The sequence below is a fragment of the Chiloscyllium plagiosum genome, chromosome 12 (genome assembly GCF_004010195.1).
Source record: "Chiloscyllium plagiosum isolate BGI_BamShark_2017 chromosome 12, ASM401019v2, whole genome shotgun sequence".
NCBI classification, from domain to species: Eukaryota; Metazoa; Chordata; class Chondrichthyes; order Orectolobiformes; family Hemiscylliidae; genus Chiloscyllium; species Chiloscyllium plagiosum.
Window position 1 is genome coordinate 22196267 of NC_057721.1, and position 25841 is coordinate 22222107.

At 41.4% G+C, this 25841-nt stretch overlaps 1 protein-coding gene across 1 annotated transcript in view; it reads left to right on the forward strand.

Moving 5' to 3' along the window:
* The window catches only part of LOC122555067 (cilia- and flagella-associated protein 47-like), a 451312-nt gene that overhangs the window by 153855 nt on the left and 271616 nt on the right, over positions 1-25841 (forward strand). Inside the window, exons 34-38 of the mRNA XM_043700727.1 lie at positions 12182-12380; positions 17822-17919; positions 21140-21256; positions 23196-23330; positions 23985-24097. Of these exons, the coding sequence (XP_043556662.1) occupies positions 12182-12380; positions 17822-17919; positions 21140-21256; positions 23196-23330; positions 23985-24097 (662 nt within the window). The remainder of the gene's footprint in view (positions 1-12181; positions 12381-17821; positions 17920-21139; positions 21257-23195; positions 23331-23984; positions 24098-25841) is intronic.

Below are 25841 nucleotides of genomic sequence, written 5' to 3' on the forward strand. Positions count from 1 at the left end.
TCTCAAGAGTGTTGGAATATAAAAGCACCGTTGTGCTACTGAGGCTTTTATAAAGCTCTGGTTAGGCCCCATTTGGAGTACTGTGTCCAGTTTTGGTCCCCACACCTCAGGAAGGACATACTGGCACTGGAGCGTATCCAGCGGAGATTCACACGGATGATCCCTGGAATGGTAGGTCTAACATACGAGGAACGGATGAGAATCCTGGGTTTGTATTCATTGGAGTTTAGAAGATTAAGGGGAGATCTAATAGAAACTTACAAGATAATACATGGCTTGGAATGGGTGAATGCTAGGAAATTGTTTCCGTTAGGCGAGGAGACTAGGACCCGTGGACACAGCCTTAGAATTAGAGGGGGTAAATTCAGAACAGAAATGTGGAGACATTTCTTCAGCCAGAGAGTGGTGGGCCTGTGGAATTCATTGCCACAGAGTGCAGTGGAGGCTGGGATGCTAAATGTCTTCAAGGCAGAAATTGATAAATTCTTGATGTCACAAGGAATTAAGGGCTACGGGGAGAATGCGGGTAAGTGGAGTTGAATTGCCCATCAGCCATGATTGAATGGCGGAGTGGACTCGATGGGCTGAATGGCCTCACTTCCGCTCCTATGTCTTATGGTCTTAAAAGCCAACACACCAGAATTCCTTGTTAAGTTCTACACGAGTGAGCTGTAGATGCGTTCAATTCATGACCGCTTAAAGTGGCATGCAAGCCACAGTACTCACTTTCCTGGCCTTTAGAATGAGTACCTCTGGGGAGCATTTGTCAATGCTATGCCATGATTGAGAGAAGCTGGCTGTGGTCTAAGAGGATGACCAAGGAGTCTGGCTGAGAGTGGATGCATCTAGTGTGTCTGGGCAAGTGTAGAAGGGTGGATGGAAGGCAGGCTGACCGAGCAAGGGAGGCAAACTGAATAATGAAGGATGGATGGGCCAGAATGTTTTGCTGCAGGCTTCTTCACTCAAGTAATGCTCCTAACTTGCAGTGAGTGAATGCTGTCCAGGTGACCTTTAAATATGGTGCTTGGATCCCATGAACAAAGACCATTAAAAAACCAGCTAATGGAACGCATTGCTTGACTTGTATGTTTCAAATTGGAGTTCAATCTATATGATCATTTGCAGGTGTTACATTATTTTCTATTGGGTGTTCCCACTGGAAACTCTTCAACCCCCCATAAGGTAATGGGGGAGCATCTAAAGATAGAAGAAAGTAGGCACAGAAGCAAGTTTTTGATCATAAGAGCCACCCCACCTTCTTTAATTAATTCAATAATCTCTGCAAATCCCAAAACCCATCTCCAGTAAATTCAAAAAGCTCATTGTGCTACTCTAGGATATGTCAAAGATTAGATTAGATTAGATTACTTACAGTGTGGAAACAGGCCCTTCGGCCCAACAACTCCACACTGACTCGCCGAAGCGCAACCCACCCAGACCGATTCCCCTATATTTACCCCTTCACCTAACACTACGGGCAATTTAGCATGGCCAATTCACCTAACTTGCACATTTTTGGACTGTGGGAGGAAACTGGAGCACCTGGAGGAAACCCACGCAGACACGGGGAGAATGTGCAAACTCCACACCGTGCTGCCCACAAGCTGGTAGATCCTAGGATTAGATGCTCTTTTGTACCTCCTTCAGTATTTTAATAATTAACTCTGTAAGTGGCCAAATCTCTCTCTGCCAAGTAAATGGGCGGCACGGTGGCACAGTGATTAGCACTGCTGCCTCACAGTGCTGGAGTCCCAGGTTCAATTCCCGCCTCAGAGAACTGTCTGTGTGGAGTTTGCACATTCTCCCCATGTCTGCATGGGTTTCCTCCCACAGTCCATAAATGTGCAGGTTAGGTGAATTGGCCCTGCTAATTTGCCCGTAGTGTTAGATGTAGGGGAATGGGTCTAGGTGGGTTGCTCTTCAGAGGGTCAGTGTGGACTTGTTGGGCCGAAGGGCCTGTTTCCACACTGTAAGTAATCTAATCTCCTCCTTGCCTCACTCTGCCACCAGCTTCAGCAGGCTCCTTCCACACGGATTGTGTAACACGTCACCACCCAAGAAAAACTGAACCCCTGCCAAGCAGAAATTACATTCTTTTCTGCATCTCCTACCCAACCCTCTACTCCAGAATGGTATATACCAGGAAGGAAATGTAGCAGGTTCTGACTGCCATGGGCTATGGTGAAATGATGGTAGAATCAGGTGAGATGTTTGGCGAAGCCCATCTTGATGTTGAGATCATCGCATCTCATCTTGCTTGTGAAATGGAAAGATTCTTGCATGGGAGTGGCAAGGTTCCAATTGATGCTCTTTATTGCTTGTTAAATATCTTTTTAACAGTCCAACTTGCCACCAGTTGAGAATTTAGAATTATAGAATCCCTACAATGCAGGTAGAGGCGTTTCAGTCCATTTGGCCAACTTAGCAAACTCACCATACAAACTAGCAATTAGGAAAACCCAACATGGAAACCAAAGAGATTTCTTGGTGGTTTGAACTTGCCACTTGCTCCAAAATATCTCAATGTTGGACATTGGGCATCGGCATCTCCGTGAATGCTCCATGGACACTGATTACATGCACCCCATATAAATCGGCATTGTTATTCAATGTGTGCCCACCTATAAGAATTCTCTTAATACATGTCGGATCCACATATATGCAGGATACTTCTGAACTTCAATGATTCACCTCAGGCTGAACAAAAAGCTGCAGCAAAGACACTGTATGCTGAGTCAGACATATCTAGTTCATGGATTGGATCAGGCTGCATCTCCAGGCTCCTCACTCTCTGTCATTGTGCTCACTCACTCTGAGCCTTCCTGGATGTTTGTAGTATCCCTGCCTTACATTTCCTTGCCTTTCCTTTTTGCACATTGCCCCTCGGCCAGAGTTATTTGACCCATATTATTATTGTTCTGTCATGCCTTTTGACGCAGACACAAAGCCAGGAAATTGGTCACTGGTCACTGAGGTCACAGGCCTCAGCCCACTCAATGGAAAGAGCCTTCATGAAGGGATTGAAGCACAATAAGTCAAGGGCAGCCTCCAGTACCAGTCTAGGCTTCTCTTGGTAGTCATAGTTATGATTCTTTGCTCATAAGAGATGAGGACTGGGATGAATGGCTGCACACCAACCAGCTTGACTCTTTCTGCCTAATTGTGGATTGTTATGCTCTTGGAATGTGAAAGAGGTAATATTATGGAAAGTAAAAGTGCGTGCCATAGTTATGACTGCTGTTGTAAGTGGTGAGGTTTCCTGAACAAGCCAATAGGCTGGACAGTGGGCAGGGTTAATGGTGTTTCAGTGTGGGGTAGGTGAAAGTGAGTGGGGAAGATGTTGTAGGCAATTGTGAGAGTGGTAGAACACAAGCTTTGGTGGGATGTAGCTACAGTAGCAGAGATGAAATGAGCATGAAGTACTGGAGAGAAATGGTGGCACTTACATTGGTGGAATAGATAAGGGCATTGACCTTCTTCTTACACTGATGGGCATTCATCCAGATGGCTGAGACTGAGTCACAGAGTCATACAGCATGGAAATAGACATTTTGGTCTAACTTGCCGATGCTGACTGTCTTTTCCAAACTAAACTATCCCCGTTTGGTTGCATTTGGCCCATATTCCTCTGAAACTTTCCTATTCATGTCCCTGTTGAAATGTCTTTTAAATGCTGTACCTGTATCTGCATCTACCACTTTCTCTGGCAGTTCATTCCATAAGACCATAACATCATAAGACATAGGAGTGGACATAAGGCCATTCGGCCCATGAAATCCACGCTGCAATTCAGTCATGGCTGATGGGCATTTCAATGCCCCATACCCGCATTCTCCCCGTATTCCTTAATTCCTTGCGAGATTAAGAATTTATCAATATCTGCCTTGAAGACATTTAACATTCCTGCCTCCACTGCGCTCCATGGCAATGAAATCCACAGGCCCACCACTCTCTGGCTGAAGAAATGTCTCCACATTTCCGTTTTAATTTGACCTCGTCTAATTCTAAAGCTGTGCCCACAGGTCCTAGTATCCCCACCTGAAGGAAATAATTTCCCAACATCTCCCTTTCTAAGCCATGCATTATCTTGTAAGTTTCTATTAGATCTCCCCTCAATCTTCTAAACTGTAATGAATACAATCCCAGGATCCTCAGCCATTCATCGTATGTTAGGCCTACCATTCCAGGGATCATCCATGTGAGTCTCTGCTGGACATGCTGCAGTACCAGTATGTCCTTCTTGAGGTGTGGGGCCCAAAACTGGACACAGTAATCCAAATGGGGCCTAACCAGAGCTTTATAAAGTCTCAGTAGCACATCACTGCTTATACATTCCAACCCTCTTGAGATAAATGACAACATTACATTTGCTTTTTTAACCGCGGACTCAACCTGCAAATCAACTTTTAGAGAATCCTGTACTAGCACTCCCAGATCCCTTTGTACTTTGGCTTTATGAATTTTCTCACCGTTTAGAAAATAATCCATGCCTGTGTTCTTTTTTCCAAAGTGCAAGACCTCACATTTGCTCACATTGAATTTCATCTGTCTAAATCTTTCTGCAGTCTCCCCATCTCTTCAGTACTACCCGCCTGTACACCTAACTTCATATCATCGGCGAACTTTGCCAGCATGCCCCCCAGTCCCTTCATCCAGGCCATTAATATACAAAGTGAACATCTGCAGCCCTAACACCGAACCCTGCGGGACACCACTTGTCACCAGCTGCCATTCCGAAAAAGAACCTTTTATCCCAACTCTCTGCCTTCTGTCAGATAGCCAATCCTCAATCCATACCAGTAGCCCACCTCGAACACCATGGGCACTCACCTCACACACAGCAGCCTCCCATGAGGCACCTTATCAAAGGCCTTTTGGAAGTCTAGGTGGATAACATCCACTGGGTGTCCCTGGTCTAACCTACTTGTTACCTCTTCAAAGAATTCTAACAGGTTTGTCAGGCATGACCACCCCCCCCCTCCTTACTAAATCCATGTTGACTTATTCTAATCTGACCCTGCACTTCCAAGAATTTAGAAATCTCATCCTTAACGACAAATTCTAGAATTTTACTTACAACCGAGGTTAGGTTAATTGGCCTATAATTTTCCATCTTTTGTCTTGATTCTTTCTTGAACAAGGGGGTTACAACAGCGATTTTCCAATAATCTGGGACTTTCCCTGACTCCAGTGATTTTTGAAAGATTACAACCAATGCCTCCACTATTTCTTCAGCCACCTCCCCCAGAACTCTAGGATATAGCCCATCTGGGCTGGAAAATTTATCAGTTTTTAGACCTTTTACCTTTTCAAGTATTTTCTCTTTTGTAATGGCTACCATACTCAGCTCTGCTCCTTGACCCTTCTTAATTGTTGGTATATTACTCAATTCTTCCACTGTGAAGACTGACACAAGTATTTGTTATGCTCTTCAGCTATTTCCTTATCTCCCATCACTAGCCTTCCTGCATTAATTTGGAACAGCCCAATCTCTACTTTTGCCTCTCATTGGTTCTTATGTACTGAAAGAAACTTTTACTATCGTTTCTAAAATTACCGGCTAGCTTACCTTTATATTTGATCCTCTCCTTCCGTAGTTCTCTTTGTTATCCTCTGTTTGTTTTTGTAGTCTTCCCAATCTTCTGATTTCCCAGTGCTCTTGGCCACTTTATCGGCTCTCTCTTTTTCTATGATTAACTTCCTGACTTCCTTTGTCAGCTATGGTTGTCTAATTCCACAAACGAACCACCTTCAGTTTGAAAAAGTTGCCTCTTAGGTGCACTTTAAATCACAAGATACAAATGTCACCAGGCGGAGTACCCATTAAACCAAAAACAAATCTTCTGATTTCTATGGATCCCTTATTGCTGAAGATTCACTTCTGCCAGATTGCCCTGGTGTGCTCAGGGTCCAGGAAAGAAATGTACTTGGATCTTAATTACGTCAGCTACTGCTTTTGAGTGCTGTTCATTGCAACTGTTCAATAGGTGAAAGTGGTGAAACATTTCACAGAAAAGTGATAGGATGGGTGGCATTGTAATTAGTTCAATTTTAATTGCATATCAATCAGTTTTCACTGCTCATAATGTTGTGGAAAGATCACCCGATACTCTGAGAAAAATACCAGGACACGCAGAAAACCCTTCATGAAGATAAACTTTTATTTGTAAACAAAAGCTGTGGCAGTCAGAAAATGTCTTCCTACACATTCTTGGGGTCTCTCCAGTTTATACTTTTCTAGTTCCCACGCTTATCTGGTATCATTAGCATAACCAATCATACTAGCTTGCTTTGTCTTTCTAAACTAATCACTTTCTGCCACACTGCTCTGCTACTTTTCACTTAACCTATCACATTACACCACCATCGTCTTTAGCATTAGCTCATCTATCACATGATTTAACTACCCTATCATAGTGTGCTACCATTTTCTGTTATGAGTCCAGCTATTGCTCATCTGAAATGTGATCCTATGCATGCATTACTCCACTAAGTTAACTACATAACTGCTAATTTAAATTCCATATATTCCATATTCCCCCCTTTGAGACATACTGGTCTCACACAGAGCAGGAATACAATGAGGCTGGACGTACAAAGGCCAAATCGTTAGTTGTAGCCCTGAAAGCAGGCAAAAACAATTTCCTGGGGTCCAGTTCTCAAAGGATTCTCCCTCCATTCCTGGAGTTACTGGGCCAAAAACCTGTCACACAGTAGCTAGAACAGGAAAAAGGTCCCAAGGACCCCACACAATCTAAGTGAGCACGCAACACAATGCGATTGAGGCGTCTTCGTCTGGACAAGGCTTTAGCACTTCAGCAGACAGCAGACCATAATAATAGAGGATTGGAACGCTAGCAAAAGAAGGATTTGGTCCAGAGTACGCTGGAATAACAGTGAATTACTGCACAGCAAGACCCACTAAAAAAGACTAAATGAAAGGTATAGCACAGCAAAAACAAAATACAATGATAATCAGCATGATACCCGCAACAATCCCAATCTTGGCGAACCAAGCCCCCCCATCCACCCGAAATGCTATCCAACCAGCCAAAAAAACTGATGGCCGGTCCCTGCATTCTACTTCAGCTCCTTCCTCAGATTCCTTAGCTTATCCATCGCCTTAGTAAATGATCCTTCTGGGCTAATATTATTGGGTATGAAGGTACAGCAATGTTCCCCAAACATAACACAGACACCACCTTTCTCATCCAACAGCCAGTCCGAGGCCTGGATATTTTGCCTTGCCATTTTGCTGGTTGCATCCAACTGTTCACCTAATGCTGCAAAGGTATCATTGGTGTAATTAATAAACCTCTGCTGGTTGTAATAGATGTAATTAATCCATTCAGCACTTTTGCTAACACCAAGGGCAGGGATAAGTGCTTCCCAGCCCACGACAATTTCATTTTAGGCCTTGAGCTTGTGGGGATGCCCCTTGGCCTACTTACATCAATACGTATCGCTGGATCAGAGACATATCCCTGTTTAGAGCGGTGCAAAGTTGGTTGTGATAGGGCATCAAACCAGGCCTGTGGTAACACAACAATCTCATGGAGGGGCATCACATGGGTGCAGACACCATCCCAGCCAGAGGGAAGGGTCAGACACAGCCTCCCTTTCAGTCCACACAGCCACCAGGTATCTGCTAAGGGAATGTGCTGAGAATTCATAATGAACTCGTGATCTAGTGCCCTGGCACCAAAGGTTGTGTCAGTCTCAATGTCACAAGGGCCTTCAAAGTGGCCTACCGGAACAGACCCATTCCATCTGAAACATTCAAAGCTCAAACCTTTACGCACCATGAAATCAGCTATGGAGAACGTCTGGTTACTTTTACTGGTACCATAACCAAGGAGTACCATAACTACAATACTGTTGAAGTTGCTGTCTCCCCGACTCACCCAGTCAATATAATGTGGAAGCTTTAAGGAGGAGGCACCAGAAAGGGCAATAGGGCCGTACAAATAACAGTGAGTAATTCAGATCAAATGTCCGACAGTTGTTGTCATTGCCATCGAGAGCAGGTGGAAGAATTATAGAGCACAGGAATGATGAAGTATGACAGTTTTGACTTAGTGCACAGGAAACAGTCCCGTTTAGTCAGCATCGCTGCCGTGTAATTTACCCATTGGTACCAATGATTGCTACAGGCAGACAACCATGCTAGGGATTGGGCTCCACACTCCTTACTCCTTTATACCTTTTGGCTAGGCTTTACAAGGCATTGGCACTATCAAGCAAGATCCGCCAGGTCTGCCAAATTGATGGTCCCCAAGTCTGACAGGAGTAGAAAGGTTCAGGACTGGGGAGGGGGCATTAGTAGCCTCCTTCAACCCGTCCCCAGTCATATAATAAGGAGAAAATTCACCTTCCACAGACCCAATTCTGACAGCCCCAGGAACACCAGTGTCCCCGAAGCCTGCACTCACTGACTGCTCAAAGTCACATGAAGACACTCTAACACATCCTGTTTGGTCACCGCTGCCCCCTCCTCACCCTCACTTAGCTCAGCTCTGGGGTCTGTCTGCGTCTGCGGGAAAGCTCTGGTGCAGTGATTGAGATGATACTTCCCCCACATGAATGTCAATGGAGATGCTTTGGTTACAATGAAGGGTCCCTTTCTTCTCGACTCGTTCCATTTTCTCTGGAAAACTCTTACATACACCTGATCTCGTGTTTAATAGGCCCCTTTTCGTTGCCAGTCACCAGCTTCCACATTTTTCCTGTATGTGGACAGATTCATGTATCATCGTTAGCATGTACTGTTGCATGTACTGCTTGAGTACGAGCACCAGTTGTTCCAAGCTAGGTCCTTCTTACGGATCTTTCCACCTGGCATGGGTCTACCGGTAAGCATTTCATGCGGCGTCATGTTTGTCATACAGTTAGTCTGCATACAGTAGCTCATTAGTGCTAGTGCCAGCGCATCGACCCAGTTAAGGTTGGTACTTGCGCAAATTTTATTCAAGTTGGCTTTTAACATTCCATTAATCCATTCCACCATACCTTGTGACTGGGGATGATACACACAACCAAATCTTTGCTTGATCCTCAAAGTCTGTAGCACCAACTTAACCACTCTTTGGATAAAAGCAGACCCATTGTCTGAACTGATCTCTGATGGTATGCCAATACTTGGAATAACTTCATTTGTTAAGAGTTCCACTACTGTGCCTGTCCCTGAGTCTTTAGATGGAGCTGCGTCTACCCATCTACTAAACCTGTTGATTACCACCAACATATATCTCTTCCTTCTCACTGTCTTTATTGTATCTATATAGTTGATTACCAAATGCTTAAATGGTCCCTCAGGTACTGGTATGTGTCCTCAAGGGGTTGTTATTCCCTTTCTGATATTATTTTGAGTACATATATTGCACTGAGGCCTGTAAATAAGGTGACCAGAATCCGTTCTTCTTTATCCTCCTCAGTACTTCACCTTTAGCACAGTGATCCAACCCATGTGTGTCTGAGATGAGAATAGTCAATAGAGGGGTAGGTGCCACTCACAAACCTTCCTCTGTGCTCCACAGGGCTTCCCTTTGTCTCCACAGTATTGGTTCAGCTCAGGCCACCTTACCTTGCATCTCAATGATATCTGCTATTGTAGGCTCCGGATATAAATGCACCTGGGGCACAATGACAGCTAAAGTGCACACAGAGGCCATTCTGGCCGCTTTATCTGCTGCCTGATTACCCTCGCCCACCATATCACTGTCTTTTTTGTGTGCTTGGCACATGACAACACTTAGCACTTTTGGCTTCATTAAGGCAGTCGTCGATCCTACAATCTGTTGGCAATGTTGTATGGATCTCCGTTGCTCTTCCTGAAGCCCTTTTGCTTCTAGACCACCCCAAATAGATGGCAGACCCCATGATTATAAGCTGGATCAGTATAGATATCTGCCTTCTCACCTTCCATCAACTCACATGCTGCTGTTAGTGCCTTAAGCTCAGCTAGCTGTGCTGAGCAAGGTTGTGGACAGGCCTCCAATATAATCGTCCTAAACTGAGACTCCTCCTGTTGGACTACTGCAAACCCGCATGATTCCCATCATAGTCTTTATAGCTTGAGCCATCTACGATTAGTACCTTCTTGTCCTCATCAGGCAGCAGCTCAGGCTGTAAATCAGCCCACAATTTAGCAAATGTAGCGAGTTGACTACACAATCATGGAGTTCTCCCTCATGTTCTACTGGAACATAGTCTGCTAAGTTCCTCGTAGTGCATTTCTGTGTAATTATGTCTGGAAATGTCAATAATATCTGATATGCTATTATTCTGGCAGACGTCAATACAAATTACCCTTTTTATAACAATTCTGCTACCTAATGGCATGTGTACATGATCACAGGATAGCCCATCGTTATGGAGGATGCCTTCTCATATGCAAAATGAGCCGCCGCTGGTCCCTGGTAAAAGGTGGATATCCCTGAGCCACTTCATCCAATCTGGTGCTATAATACGCAATAGGCTGCTTAGTTCTCCCTATGCCCATCTCTTGTGCAAGTACTGTGGCAGCATAACCTTCCAGTCTATTTGACACAAAGATTTTCATAGTTCGGCAGGGCCAACGTCGGGGCCGACTGCAATGCCTGCTTAAGGGTGTTGAAAGCTGCTGCAGCGTCCACTTTCCACTGCAGTGCGCTCTTCAGACTTTCATGTCCTGCCTCCTTCATTGTTTTCCTCATGGGAGCCGTAATTTCGGCGTATTCCCCAATCCAGTCTGAACTAAATCCTGCCATCCCCAACACACTATTTCTGACCCTCTCTGAGTCTGCCTTCTCACCATACCCTTTGGCCCCCCACCTCTTGCTCATCCCTAACATGATCCTATGTATGCATTACTCCACTAAGTTAACTACATAATGGTCAAATTAACTTACATATATTCCAAAATAACAGAGTGAAGGTTTCATTTTGGTATTTTGGGCTGTTTTAACGTAAAACAAAGAACTGAAGATGCCGGAAGTCTGAAACAAAAAAAGAAATTGCTGGAAAAACTCAGCAGGTCTGGCAGCATCTGTGAAGAGAAAGCAGAGCCAACACTTTGAGTCCAGTGACGCTTCTTCAGAACATTTAAAATGACATTGATCAGATTTAAAAGGACTCTGCATATTTACCACTGGATGTTTAATTCAAGATTTCTTTACTGAGGAGAATAAGAGGTATAGTTAGTAAGTTTACAGATGACACCAAAATTGGAGGTGTAGTGGACAGCGAAGAGGGTTACCTCAGATTACAATGGGATCTTGATCAGATGGGCAATGGGCTGAGAAGTGGCAGATGGAGTTTAATTCAGATAAATGCGAGGTGCTGCATTTTGGGAAAGTAAATCTTAGCAGGACTTATACACTTAATGGTAAGGTCCGAGGGAGTGTTGCTGAATAAAGAGACCTTGGAGTGCAGGTTCATATCTCCTTGAAAGTGGAGTCGCAGGTAGATAGGATAGTGAAGAAGGCGTTTGGTATGCTTTCCTTTATTGGTCAGAGTATTGAGTACAGGAGTTGGGAGGTCATGTTGCAGCTGTACAGGACATTGGTTAGGCCACTGTTGGAATATTGCATGCAATTCTGGTCTCCTTTCGATCGGAAAGATGTGAAACTTGAAAGGGTTCAGAAAAGATTTACAAGGATGTTGCCAGGGTTGGAGGATTTGAGGAAAGGCTGAACAGGCTGGAGCTGTTTTCCCTGGAGCGTCTGAGGCTCTGAACAGGCTGGAGCTGTTTTCCCTGGAGCGTCTGAGGCTGAGGGGTGACCTTATAGAGGTTTATAAATTTGAGGGGCATGGATAGGGTAAATAGAAAAAGTCTTTTCCCTGGGGTGGGGAGTCTAGAACTAGAGGGCATAGGTTAAGAGTGAGAGGGGAAAGATACGAAAAAGACCTAAGGGGCAGCTTTTTCACGCAGAGGGTGGTACGTGTGTGGAATGAGCTGCCAGAGGAAGTGGTGGAGGCTGGTACAATTGCAACATTTAAAAGGCATTTGGATGGATATATGAATAGGAAGGGTTTGAAGAGATATGGGCCGGGTGCTGGCAGGTGGGACTAGACTGGGTTGGGATATCTGGTCGGCATGGAGGGTTAGACAAAGGGTCTGTTTCCATGCTGTACATCTCTATGACTCTATGACTCCATGAATGAGTGCCGTTGTAGTAAATAAATCTGACATATTTTTCAGGTTGTGGTTCTTTCTCGATTGACACTGAAGGATATCAACAACATTTTAAGTGATCAGAAACACTCAGAAAATATCCCTAGGATAAATATCGAGCCCAGTTCCAGCAATATATATTCCACTGGTGAACTTGTCCTGCTGACCTGGCTCAACCATCATTATGAAACAATAAGATGTGTGGTGTGGGAATTTTGCCAGAAAGGTGAATGTAAAATGTTTGACTTTTATCTATTTGGGTGGAATTTAGGACGTTAAGACAGTCAATATAGAGTGCAAATTAATGTCATTATCTGTACAGTTGGTTCTGCTAGAACGTGTTTCTTCAACGCGAATTGGCTTTATCGTGATTGAAGAATTTAGACCATTACTTGCAGAATGTGAAATTTCCTTATTTGTATTGGTTATAGCATGATTCCGGCTCCATTACTTTAAATGGCATGGCTATTTCAAGATTTTCTTCTAACACAAGATCACACAAAAACAGAACTATCGTGTTATATCAGAACTGACTGTACAGATAAACTAGTACCTATCAGATTTCCTTCAGTTCTCTAATCAGTTAAAATGTGGAATTTGGGATTCAGATATAGCCCATTCTTTTGCAAGTTCCTTCATATGTCTTTTGTATGTTGGATTCTTTTTTGACAGACAACACATTACAGGGGACAGATTGCATCATTATTGATTATCATTGAATCTGTGGTGAAAACTTTTTTTTCTAGTGCAGAACATTTAGTCATTGATCGTTTCAGCATTTTATTTCCAGGGCTAGATTCAGAATGAGTCCTGTGTTGAAAAAAGATGGATGTTACTAAGCTAACAGGAAAACAATGCCCAGAGTGGAGATTACATATCGTATTTACATGTCTCTTATGTCTTATAACTTAAAAATCCTGAAGAAAGTTTATCAGAAGTTTCTAAAGACCCCCTTTTGCTTTGTCTCTGAAATAACTCCAGAGGCTGGTATCCTGTCACCAAGCCATCCTTTATTTACACATGCACAGCACATGGACACTGACCCAGCTAGCTCAGAGCCAGTCCCTAGACTGAGGAGAATCCCTGAGAATCCTGTTTATATCTGTCAGCAAAGACTCTGTAACTGAACCAAGTTAGCAGGGAACTCAATGAGATCCTCCTGGCTAACCTCGTTCCAATCACAGCAGTCTCGTAGACTAAATTTCAAAGATGAGTTTGATTCGGTCTTTTCCCAGAGCTCCTATTTAATAAGAGTCTGCTGAAAGTCATGGGTTGGAAGTCTGTTTCTTATGCCCAGGAAATCTTTAACATTATAAGAATGAGACTTATTCGGTGATATCCTTGTGATTTGAAGTATGCTGATAACTGAAGGCAAACGGTTTAAGTGACTTTATGTAGTGCAGGAAGGGAACAACCCCTTGCATCTGACCAAAGTCTAGGCAAAAGTAAGATGGAAGCGTCCAACAAATGATGGTGAAAGTGCTACAGGCCTATTTCTGGGTTCTTTCAGACACAAAAACAGAAGTTGCTGGAAAAGCTTAGCAGGTCTGGCAGCATAAGTGAAGCAAAGTCAGAGTTAACATTTCTGGTCCAGTGACCCTCCCTCAAAAGTTCTGAGGGAGTTCAAAGTTTGTGAGAAGATTTGTAGCTCGGGTGCTCGTTGTTGTGGTTCTGTTCGCCGAGCCGGGAATTTGAGTTGCAGACATTTCATCCCCTGTCTAGGTGACATCCTCAGTGTTTGGGAGCCTCTTGTGAAGCGCTTCAGTGATGTTTCCTCCAGCATTTATAGACCAGTATAAATGCCGGAGGAAACATCACAGAAGCGCTTCACAGGAGGCTCCCAAGCACTGAGGATGTCACCTAGACAGGGGACGAAACGTCTGCAACACAAATTCCCAGCTTGGCGGACAGAACCACAACAGTTTTGAGGGAGGGTCACCGGTCCCAAAACACTAACTTTGATTTCTCTTTACAGACGCTGCCAAACCTGCTGAGCTTTTCCAGCAATTTCTGTTTTTGTTTCTGATTTACAGCATCTACAGTCCTTTCGGTTCTTGCAGATACTTTGACAGAAGTCTTAGCCACCAGTAAAACAGCCTGTGAGCAATGAAGACAGGAGATGACCCTTTGGCACACACATTCCACCCCACATAGCTGCAGTTCCTTGTGTCTCCCAAGAAATGCACACTCCCCCTCCTTCCTAAAGTCGTGTATTCTCCTTGGAAATGCAATGGTAGTGATATCAGCTAATTAGGAGAAACAAAGAAGAAAATACCTTGTTAAATCCCTGAGGAACCACTCTGGTCATAATTTGTATTCTGTTGTAACACTTAACTTTTACATGGGGTGATTGCTAGATTGGCCAGGAGTAGTTTTGCTTGAGAAATTCAACAAGTTGATGTACATTGCAAGAACTAGCAGTCTATTTCACAGATCCACTGTTGTCTGTGAAAAAGCAACAATCTAACATTTAAACTAGCTCTGGTCTTTCGTCACTTAAAATTGTGATCTCAGATCCTGTTTAATCTATAAAATTGATATAAACTGTTCACACATGCGCATACTAATCCCTGCATCATCTTTTAAAAAATCAAATTGCTGCAGTCTGTGCATCACTAAACTGGAGAACGTTTACTCTTTGGGCCTATCTTGGCCATTAAGTTGGGTTGGACAATTAATTGTGTGGTTCTCCTCCACATTGATTTGAAAACTTCACTGTCAATCACTGTAAGAGAAACTACAACTGAACACTGTATTCCAACTGAGGTATTGTCAAAGCTCCATCATTCTTGATTCCACTGAAACCTTCAGAAAACTGTTTGCTCCATGTTTGCCTGCATGATCTGCAGCTAGGAGAAAGTGAGAACTGCGGATGCTGGAGAGTCAGAGTCAAAAATTGTGGTGATGGCAGCATCCGAGGGGCAGGAGAGTCGATGTTTCGGGCATAAGCACTTCATCAGCTTCCAAGGATGTCCAACTTGAAGAGGTTTTCTTTCTCTATCCATAAGGATCTCAGTGAGTCTCTCTTCCACTGCACCCCCAGGTCATCTCCTCTTGCCCTGAAGCTCTTCAGCCACATCCTGAAGCAGACTCCCTATTACAGCCACGTCTCCTTCCTCAGCACCTGCTGATGCCACCAACTTATCCCGCATGGACTCTAGACTACACTAAGATCATCACAATTTGGACCTGACCGGGACAACCACTACCTACAGCAAATCCAAAGCCTCCACATTCCTGATGAAGGGCTTATACCCAGAACGTAAACTCTACTGTTCCTTGGATGCTGTCTGATCTGGTATGCTTTTCCAGTTTTTGACTCTGCAAGATCTGCATGTCTTGTTGAAGGATCCCAAATGTTTGAGAGATGGAGCTGTCTATGTTCTATTCCATTATGTGCAAGTTCACTGGCATACTGTCCAGAATATTTAAAATGCCCTGAAATATTGTGGATCAGTCTTCATATCAGTTCTCTCTATCCTTTAGGGCAAGACTAGGATGAAGCTGTCCAACTGACTAGCTGCTTAATGAACTGTTCCTTATCCATCCCTGTTCTTCTCTTATGTATACCGATGTGTGGTGAATATCCTATGCAGACCCCCCCAGTCGATCATTGATTGAACATGCAGTGCCATTCTCTGTATGGGAATTTGCAAAAGAAAGGTCAAATTTTGCAAGTGTCATCTTCAGTCGTGGAGAAAGTGAGGACTGCAGATGCTGGAGATCAGAGCTGAAAAATGTGTTGCTGGAAAAGTGTAGCAGGTCAGGCAGCATCCAAGGAGCAGGAGAATCGATGTTTCAGGCATAAGCCCTTCTTCAGGGCCATTCCTGAAGAAGGTCTTATGCCCGAAACGTCGATTCTCCTGCTCCTTGGATGCTGCCTGACCTGCTGCGCTTTTCCAGCAACACATTTTTCACCTCATCTTCAGTCATGCCTTCTGTTGTCTCATTTTCCTCCAGTGCTCGACATTTTAGTAACCTTAAAGAGAAGAGTAGGGTAAGATCTCATTTCTGATGAAGGGCTTATGCCTGAAATGTTGACTCTCCTGCTCCTTGGATACTCTGCCTTTTCAGCACCACACTCTTCAACTCTGGTTTAATCATGAAGGATAAATGGATACAGATGAGTATCTGTTGGAAAACATGAGGGGAAATTTCAGTGTAGGACTGGATGTTACTTAAGAACACTAAGATGTGTCCTCTGGCTTGTCTAGTTGTGATGTTTCTAACAGGACTCACCTCATAGTCTCAGTGACTTGATCCAAGAGTAAGAGAGGATCTAAATGGATGCTTTGCCTCTTTCACCAACTCCCCTAAATATTGTTTGCAAGCTTTGCCTGAAAGAAACCAGTGAGACTATTAACAGTTGCCTAATGACATAGTTTAAGGATGTGCATATCAAATAGTGGTGAAGGTGAAAGGAGTGTTTGTGAGGGGATTAGGAGGTGCAGAAGATAGTCATGCTTTGTGGGTTGAATGCTGGTTCTCATGGTTGGTTTTGCTGTTGGATCACCTTGTATTGCAGAGTTATTGATGATAATGTGAGATCGTTGTACAAGTGGTTAATTTAGCATCACTTGGTTGGAAATGACACATTTTCTTACATTGAAACCAGGTGTGTGGGATGATGCTCTTTGCAACAATATCTTGCAGGAGTTGTGTGCACTGCTGCTCAGAAATCTGGTATGGTAAGAAAACCCCTTTCCCCTTCAACATCCTCCAGCAGAATCTCCATTGTGCTATTGGAAAGTGTGGAGTCCTTGAAGAATTTATTTCTTCTGTCCTGTGATTAGCTAATCTCAGGTTGCCTGCTGGGTTTAAGAGATGCGGCCTGTCTTCAAGTGAAAACAGTAACATCAGAAAATGAAGGCCCCATGGAGGGAACCTGCTAATTATCAACAACACTACACAGGCAGTCTGCTTATCTTTTTATCATTTATAACGAGTGGCTCCAATCAATTTCAGAATAATTCTTCACCTGAAAATAGGCCTACACAAACTTCAACCTATTAATTTGCTATTTGATTAACTCGAGCTCCAAATCCTTTATTTGTGCTTTCAGATATTGTCATGCCTTCAATGTACTCTACGTTTTGCCACCTCCACCCATTTGCTTCAGTTCTTTCAGTCTGGCCTGCATTACTACAGTCATGATGTTTTTTAAAAGTTCTTCATTAATTTAGGTGTAGTAAGAGTATAATGGAAAAAGATCTCTGGTACTTTGTGAACATAATGACATCTAAAAAAGTTCATTTCACCAGCACAATCCCATACTATACTTTATGATTTAATCTTAAAGGATCTGTTTTTAATCATTCACAATCCAATTTTATGTAGCATAATGATTGGACGGTCTTCCTATCTTATGAAGTCACTAAATGTTTTCCATCAGACTTCGAAACAACACAAAAGCCAGGGTGCTCAAAACTACATGCATAGAACACTATCATTAGTTGGTTCGAGATCAGTAGATTGTCTCTAATTGCATTGTTTATCTTGGTCTCAAAATGAACTCTTTTAAGGCCATGATAAAAGAACGAAGGTCTTTCTGCCAGTACATGTGAATATGTAATAACAAAACAAGACCACATCCTCTAAACTCAACACCTTCACCTCTTAGTTTACAAGATTGTCTGATCTTTTCATTTTCCTCTCTCTTTTTAATAGGTGCTATACCACCAACCCGCTGGATAATTAATTTTGATTTAGATTTGTTGGATGGTTTAGTGCTTGCAGCTGTTGTGGCTGCTTATTGCCCTCATCTGGTAGGTATATATTTTCTATTATACTTCATTTAACTGTTTTCCTCTTTAATCGGTTTCTGATTTCTAACAGGGAACAGATTTGACCAGCTGTTGGAAGATGCTGAGATGAAATCAAGTCATAGTTGTAAATGTTCATGCTGCACTAATTTACCACATTGTGTATCACATGGGATGTATTTCTGAAAACTTGGATGTTATCCTCCCCAGTGAAATCTGATGTTCACATGAACACATAACTATGTTGTCGCTTTTAATAATCATACACTTGAACCCTCTTTCTTTTGCGTGTGTGTGAGCATATAATGATTCTATAAACTTTGCATGTATATGTACATGCTCACACACATGCTGCAAGAGAAAGGGGGTTCAAGTTTATGATTATTAAAACCAACAGTATAGTTATAAGTTCATGTGAACATCAGATTTCACTGGGAAGGTTAACTTTCAAGGTTTCAGAAAGTCTGTTCAAAATTCTTCAAAGTCCAGTGGAGTGTTAATAATTTGATGCTGGCCATTGACTTGCCATTCATGTTAAAGGAGATCCTATCTCTTTGATAATATTCCTTTACATACCTTTGAATATAGGTGCATTGTTGTTTCTAGCATCTCTTTGGGTGTATTGAGTTTTAATATTATCTTCTGTTGTCAATCTGGGCTTGGAGGTAGAAGCTAAGGACACTCTTTACTTGAATATTTTGCTGTATATCCAAACATTAACAGGTGCAAACTTTCACAAGGGTGATCTGTCTATCCATGCTTACTGTTGAAAGTTTTCAGAATGTTGTTAACTTATACGCCATGTGATCTTGTTAAAAGTCCAGCAAAATCCTTTTTTTAAAAACAATGCAGTGTTTACACTATTTCTAAGATCCTTCATGTCATGAATGTACCCTGAATATAAATTAGCCACTTATACTAATTTGGACACCTCCAAATCTTGCTTCAGAACTCAAGAAATTAAAACAAGTAAATCATGGCTTTATTAACTGTGCACAGAGTCTCTGCTCCAAGTTCCTCCTATTGTGGAAAATATTTTGTTTAATCCACAAAGGATATCTAGGTGCTCGCTTAAGAGAAGGATGCTTCTTAGCCTTTTTCTGGACATTGTAAGAAGGAAGTGAGAATAGAAGCATTTCCAGGTTGAGCAGTTTGGGGTCAAACCATGGATCATCTTGGCCTGCTATTTGAATATTATTCAGTGAAGTTCAAATTCAGCAGTGAGCCATCATGCGTGTCTGTAACTTACCTGTTGCTGACCTAGGGCCTATTCACTGAGCTCTATTCTTTTGCCTGTGTTGTGGTTACTTCCAATAATCTACCACAGGAGACCTGAGTACAGGATATTGATCCATTTATTCAAGCGTATGCAAGGAGAGTGTATTTGAGGGCTAACCCAAACAACTCTGAGGAATGCAGGAAAAAGGCAGTATCTTTCTACAAATGTTTTGCCATCTCATAATTCAAACTCCAACCTTGCTTCATTAAAACATAAAACACAGATGTCCACTCCAGGTCTTAGCCTAATGTAATTAATGTTTTCTCCTTCACCTAGTTAAGGAACACTTAGTCATATTCTAGATGTTGTTGCTTACCCATTTCCTGTCAGTGTCTGGCACCTCCTGACTCTCAACCTATCTCCAAGGCCTGTAAAGGATGTTTTTGAAAGCACAAATTGCTGTTTTTAGTCTCTTGCTGACACGATCCTATTGGATGCACAACATTAATCTCGTACAAGATTCATTATTTGAAGTTTGCTCTTCAATTTTTCCCAATTTAACCCTTAGTGCGTTTACAATTCACCTACTATCTGTAGCAATTACATTAAAAGCTACTTTGAGCAAATGACAGTGACAATGAGCAGAGGGCACTATTACTTCTAGTTCATCTTTAAATAGGAGAAAGTAAGGTCTGCAGATGCTGGAGATCAGAGTTGAGAGTGTGTGACTGGAAAAGCACAGCATGTCAGACAGCATCCGAAGTGCAGGAGAATCGACGTTTCGGGCCAGAGCCCTTCATGTTTAAATAGTCTAGTAGATTGAATTGGCTAAAATCAATTTGCTAAAATCTCTAAGATAATTCAATGTTAAGTCTGGATTAGTAAGATTTGGAAACTAGTGCTAACATAACTATTCAAATAATAATAAGGTATTTTTATATACATCTAGTCCGTATACTTGGTTAATCGAGACACCTAAAACCCAAATGGAGTTCGGCAGCTAACCAAGAGCTGAACTGCTGTTCTGGGACTGTCCTGATATGGTGCTGCAATTTTTGTTTGTTCCAGGCTTTAGAGATCTTGCTTATGTTGTATGACTGGTTCAACGCATACTTGACTGACAATTGTATTTTGAATTTGAAAAGTCAAATACTTAAAAATCTGTGAAGTCTAAGTAACTCTTTGCTGGTACATTAAACATGACCCACCTGTTTAACTTGATGCATTTGTAAAATCCTGTGGGAAGAGATATTTTGAAATCTCAGAGAACAAATCAGTCACTACTGATCAACTTGATTTGTTCAAATACAGGACAAAACACTACTTTTGAAAATGTTATTCATAAACGATTTGTTTAACCTTCAAAATTTTGTTTGTTATTTAAAGTTATGTATAGTATATAAACATAACCATATTATGTTTGTTTCTTTGATTCCTGTGTTTTTTCAAGAAATGAATAATATATTTTACTTAAAATAAGATTTCACATAGTATAATATTGATTCTGAATGTCAGAATAAAATCTTGAGAAGGTATAATTGTATAATTGGCTAAAAGCAATTGTTGGATTGGTTTGTTGTTCATTTGCAGTGTATGTCATTCAAAACTAGCTTAGATATTGAAGAATGAAAAAAAAATCTCAAAATGTACTGATTTAGGAATAATGAGAATGATCCCAAGCTCTGGAATCAAAATAATTTGGAAGTGAAATATTGGAAAAGATCTAAAAATATTACTGTTAAATTACTGCAAAAATCAGCTGAGAGCAATTCGCAAATGGGAACCAGGGAGCTATCCCTAGCTTTTATTTTCTGCAATTTTGTTTACAATTGGTTAAGACAAACCATTTGTTTTCCTAACCTTTCTCTACTTATCCAAATTACATTTTCTGGATTTTTAAATAAACAATACAGCACTTAGTTGGTGTGAAATAATTTATTTCTGGTTTTTGTTTGTAGATTGGTACTGTCAAAAGTACAACACATTGTCTGTCTTTCTTTACAGATTCCAACTCATTTTGAAAATATGTATACTTCTCCAGCTGCTCCTGAGCAATGCCTGCATAACAGTCTGATACTCCTTAAAGCATTTGATACCATTGGCCTAGATTTTGATATACAGGTAAAGTGAATTATTATTGCACAATTCATTTCATTTCAAGACTCAAACCATGGCACAGATATCACTACTGCCTTGATCAAAACATGAACAAAAGAGCTGAATTTCAGAGGACAGGTGAAAGTATTTGCTGTTGACATCAAGACAGCTTTTGGCCTAGCATGGAATCAAGCACCTCAGTAAAAAATAAGACAATAGAAATCAAGGAGGTGGGGGATGGGATGCTGGTGGTGGTGCAGTGGTGAAATGGTTGGAGCCCATTTATTTCAATTCTATGACATTGCTGGGTGAGTTGTTCAGTGCAATTTTCCTTTCACAATCATCTTTAGCTGTCTTTTTAATGACCTTCCCTCATAAGGTCAATGCTGATCATTTTTCTGTGTTCAGCACCATTCACAACTCCAATAAGGACGTCATCAAGCAATGAGATAACACTGAGTTTTGAGATAAGTGGCAAGTAACACCCATACCAAACAATTGCTAGCTAATGTCCATCTCCAACCAGAGATATCAACCACCTGTTAATTAATTACCATCACTGAATTTTCTTTCATTAACATTTTGCATTGTTAGCATTGACCAGAAACTTGCTGTTAACAAGATCAGGATATAAATACATTGCATCTGTGGAAAGTAATTCTGTTGAAATCCTTTGCACCACAATTCAGGAATGTGATGGAATATTCTATGCTTCACTGGATGAGTGTGGATCCAGCAACACTTGAGAAATTCTATCCAAATCAAAGCAGCCTACTTGTTTTTCTTGCTTTACATTCACTATCTCCTATGTTGAGAGATTGGCTGTTGTATATACCATTTACCAGGTGCACAATAAACCCATCAATAAGGCAGCTTTGACAGCAAAAGCGAAACCTGGATGCATTACTGCTTTGAAGATTGAGGGATAGGGTTATCAACATCAAGTTTCCCTTGAGATTATGCACAATTTTGAATTGGCATCATGTAGCTAATCCTTCATCATTGCCATCAAAATCATGAAATTCCCTACTTAAAGGCATAGTGGGAGTACTATAAGCTCACAGATTTCAGTGATTCAATAAGGCTGCTCACCATCACCTTCTCTAGGTCAATTAAGGAGGGTAATGAATACTGAAATATTAAGTAGCAATCCCTTGAATCAATGTAAAAATGAATACATCTGGAGGTTCTTGATGTAAACATAGCTGGTATCAGGAACTGGTAAATGCTCAGATGAATGATTTCTGATGTTACAAAATTTTATTTTACTTAACAATCATCATTTTTTATGTAATACATAAAGTTCCATTTTGTCATAATTTCGTGCAGAGGTGACAAATACATTTTATCTCTGGATAGTGTCTAAAAATGGGAAAAAACACATTGAGAATCCCAGGATATCATGGAAGGAAGATGTTCAGTACCCTCTCACCCCGTACCGCAGCACCACCACCCCACCTGTTCTAACAATCTGGAAGAAAGATCCTTTTGATCTTTTTTCTTGTCCTTCCTCTACATTTTATAAATTTTAAATTTTACAAATATTTACTCGCTTTGCTAAAAGTCATTTTAGATTCTGATTCCATCCTTGTTTTGTTTAGGTATTCTGAAACCAATGGAATTTCCTCGCTCTTTTCTTTTTAATGACCTTAAATTTATCTTTCTGGTTTCCACCATACCAACCAATTTCTTCAGTCAGCTTATGTATTGACTGTGTACAAAACTTTGAGCTGCCTATTGGCCAGGCACTTCAAGGTATCACTCACCAATAGTCGAGTGACTATAATTGGGTATTTACAAGAGGCCAGAATAAGAGGAGTGTACATTCCTTGGATGTTCATTTTGTTGGATGAAATGGCAGACATAGGGAGAGGTAAAGCTATGAAGGGATTTGAACAAAAAGAATGTAAAACCATTAATTTTAATATTTTTGAATATAATGATATTCTTGTTAATTAAACAGGCCACTGACATCTCAGATCCAAATCCTATCACAATGCTTATGCTGTGTGTTTACCTGTATGAAAGACTTCCTAACTATCGCCCTAAGATGATTGTCGAGTTCACTGGCGATCTTCATGCTACAATTGTTAAACATGTGAGTAAAATGAAGCTCCTTTCAGGCTTATGGAAAGCAAAGGATATGACTAATCAAAGTAAGGTCAACATCATATCTGGAAGACAGTGTAAACAGGCATGTTTTCGACCTGCATTTTTTCATTTAAACTGGCAACCTGTAGAAAACACTGAATGAAACAGCAAATGCTTTAAGAACCTGGAGGCGATAATTTAAATATCTATTCACCTTCCTTTTTCTACTCTTGAGCTCTTGCATTTGTGTCAGTCTACAGTATGGTTCAAATTATCTCTTGAGGGAGTTGCAGGGAGACTTCCTCTTACTGTACTAAGCAAGGTGAATGATGATTTTCTAATCTCTTGACAATTCAACACTTTTCAATATATTCCCTTGTGGAACAATCAATGTTATTGCTGTTTGAAATAGAAAAGCCTTTATTCTAGGGGTTCAGTTAGCTCAGTTGGCTGGATGGCTGGTTTGTAATGCAGAATGACACCATCTATGTGGGTTCAATACTGTATCAGCTCCCTTTCCTGAGGTGCGGTGACCTTCAGGTTAAATCACCACCAACCATCTTTCTCTGATGAGAGAGCAGCCCTCTCGTCTTCTGAGACTATGATGTCTTTTCCTTGTGTTGCTCTAATAAAGTTAAGGCTGAATCATTATTTAAAACAGGTTCGACTTCAAAATCCCTTCATGAAGGATCTAGTGTATTTTGCAACAATTGTCGGGAAAGAGGCAAATGATTTTACTTTGCCTAATGGAAATGAAGTGGTCATCCCAGAAAGGTAAATTCAAATCCTTGTATATTACCTTGTTTGTACCTATGCTGTGTTTGATGTTACCCTGTTTCTTTACAGTAGAAACATGTAGGAATAGAGATTTTTTGACACAGTTAGCAATTCTGGCCTATATTGCACCTGTTTCAAAGTATTTTCATCCCCATTCCACTTAGTTTCCACTTAAACTCATTTGTAAATTACTGAACTCCAAAAGTCAACAAGATGGGGGTTAAATATTCCCTGATTTATTTAACAGTGACTATTTGTTTAATTTTGATCAACATATTAGAAAATGTGGTTTACCACAAAATATAGGCATTTCAGAAAATTTCATTGCATCACCTTTGACTAACCTGATTTTAAATTGCTGAAGATAATTTTTAAAGATATACAAAAACGATTTCTATTTTCTGGTTAGAATGGGATACACCAGTCAGTTCCTGAGTAAATATTTTAAAAATGCAAAACATATCTCTCTGAACCAAATCTCCCAACAACATTCGGTAAACTCAGCATCAGGCAGGACAAAGTCATTTGCAATACTGACACCCCTCAAACCATATTAAATTTGAACTGCCTACCTTTGTTGTACAATGGCTTAAGCACATATTGTCTATAAGATGCATTTCAGAAACTCATCAAGTGTCTTCTCACAGCACTTTGCAAATCAGCAACCTCTATCATCTGGAAGAACAAGATCTGCAAACATGGGAACATCGCATGCCCAAACTCCCCATCAAGTCTCATTCCATTTCATTGTTCCTTCACTGTCAACATGACAAATCTCTGAACTGCCTCCCAAACAGCACTGCAGGGATATCTACACCACACAGACTGCAATGATTTCAGAATGGCACTGTCCAGTGTCTTATTGAGGTCATCATTACAACTCTCTATGTAAACCCTGAAAGAGTTCCAAGTCGTATTCGAATGATTGTTTGTCTAATTGTTAATCCCATCTCCAATGGTAGTGTACCTAATGTTGAGCTGCACATCAGACCATGGATCAACACTGTAGTTTTACTTAAAGAAATGCAGTCCTTAAGATTATTTATTTTCATTGTAAATTAATATTAGTATTCCCAATGCCATTTAAGGTTTGCCAATGATACTCAGACTCCATGAATAAGTAGTAAAAATCCAGCTTCATGTTTGGAACATTCCGAAGATCAACAATTTAAATATAAATTGTGGATCTCCCAATGATAATTCGTTCACTCTGTGGATACTACTCAACTTTTCCGAGTGGTGTCTGCTTCCAGCATAATGCTTTGAAAACAATTAAAAGAACATGAAACTTTATTTGCACTTAAAGATTCTGTACTGGTTATGTTTAAACCATAGAATCCCTACAGTGTGGAAACAAGCCATGTGGCCCAACAAGTCCATACCAACCATCCCCCATAACTTCTGATAACTAATGCACCTAACCTGTACATCTTTGGACTGTGGGAGGAAACCCACGCAGACACAGGAAAAATATGCAAACTCCACACAGACAGTCACCCAAGGCTGGAATCAAACCTGGGATCTTTGCACTATGAGGCAGCAGTGCTAACCACTAAACCACCAGGCTGCCCTAATGGGCGGCACGGTGGCACAGTGCTTAGCACTGCTGCCTCACAGCACCAGAGACCCGGGTTCAGTTCCCGCCTCAGGCGACTCTCTGTGTGGAGTTTGCACATTCTCCCCGTGTCTGTGTGGGTTTCCTCCCACAATCCAAAAATGTGCAGGTTAGGTGAATTGGCCA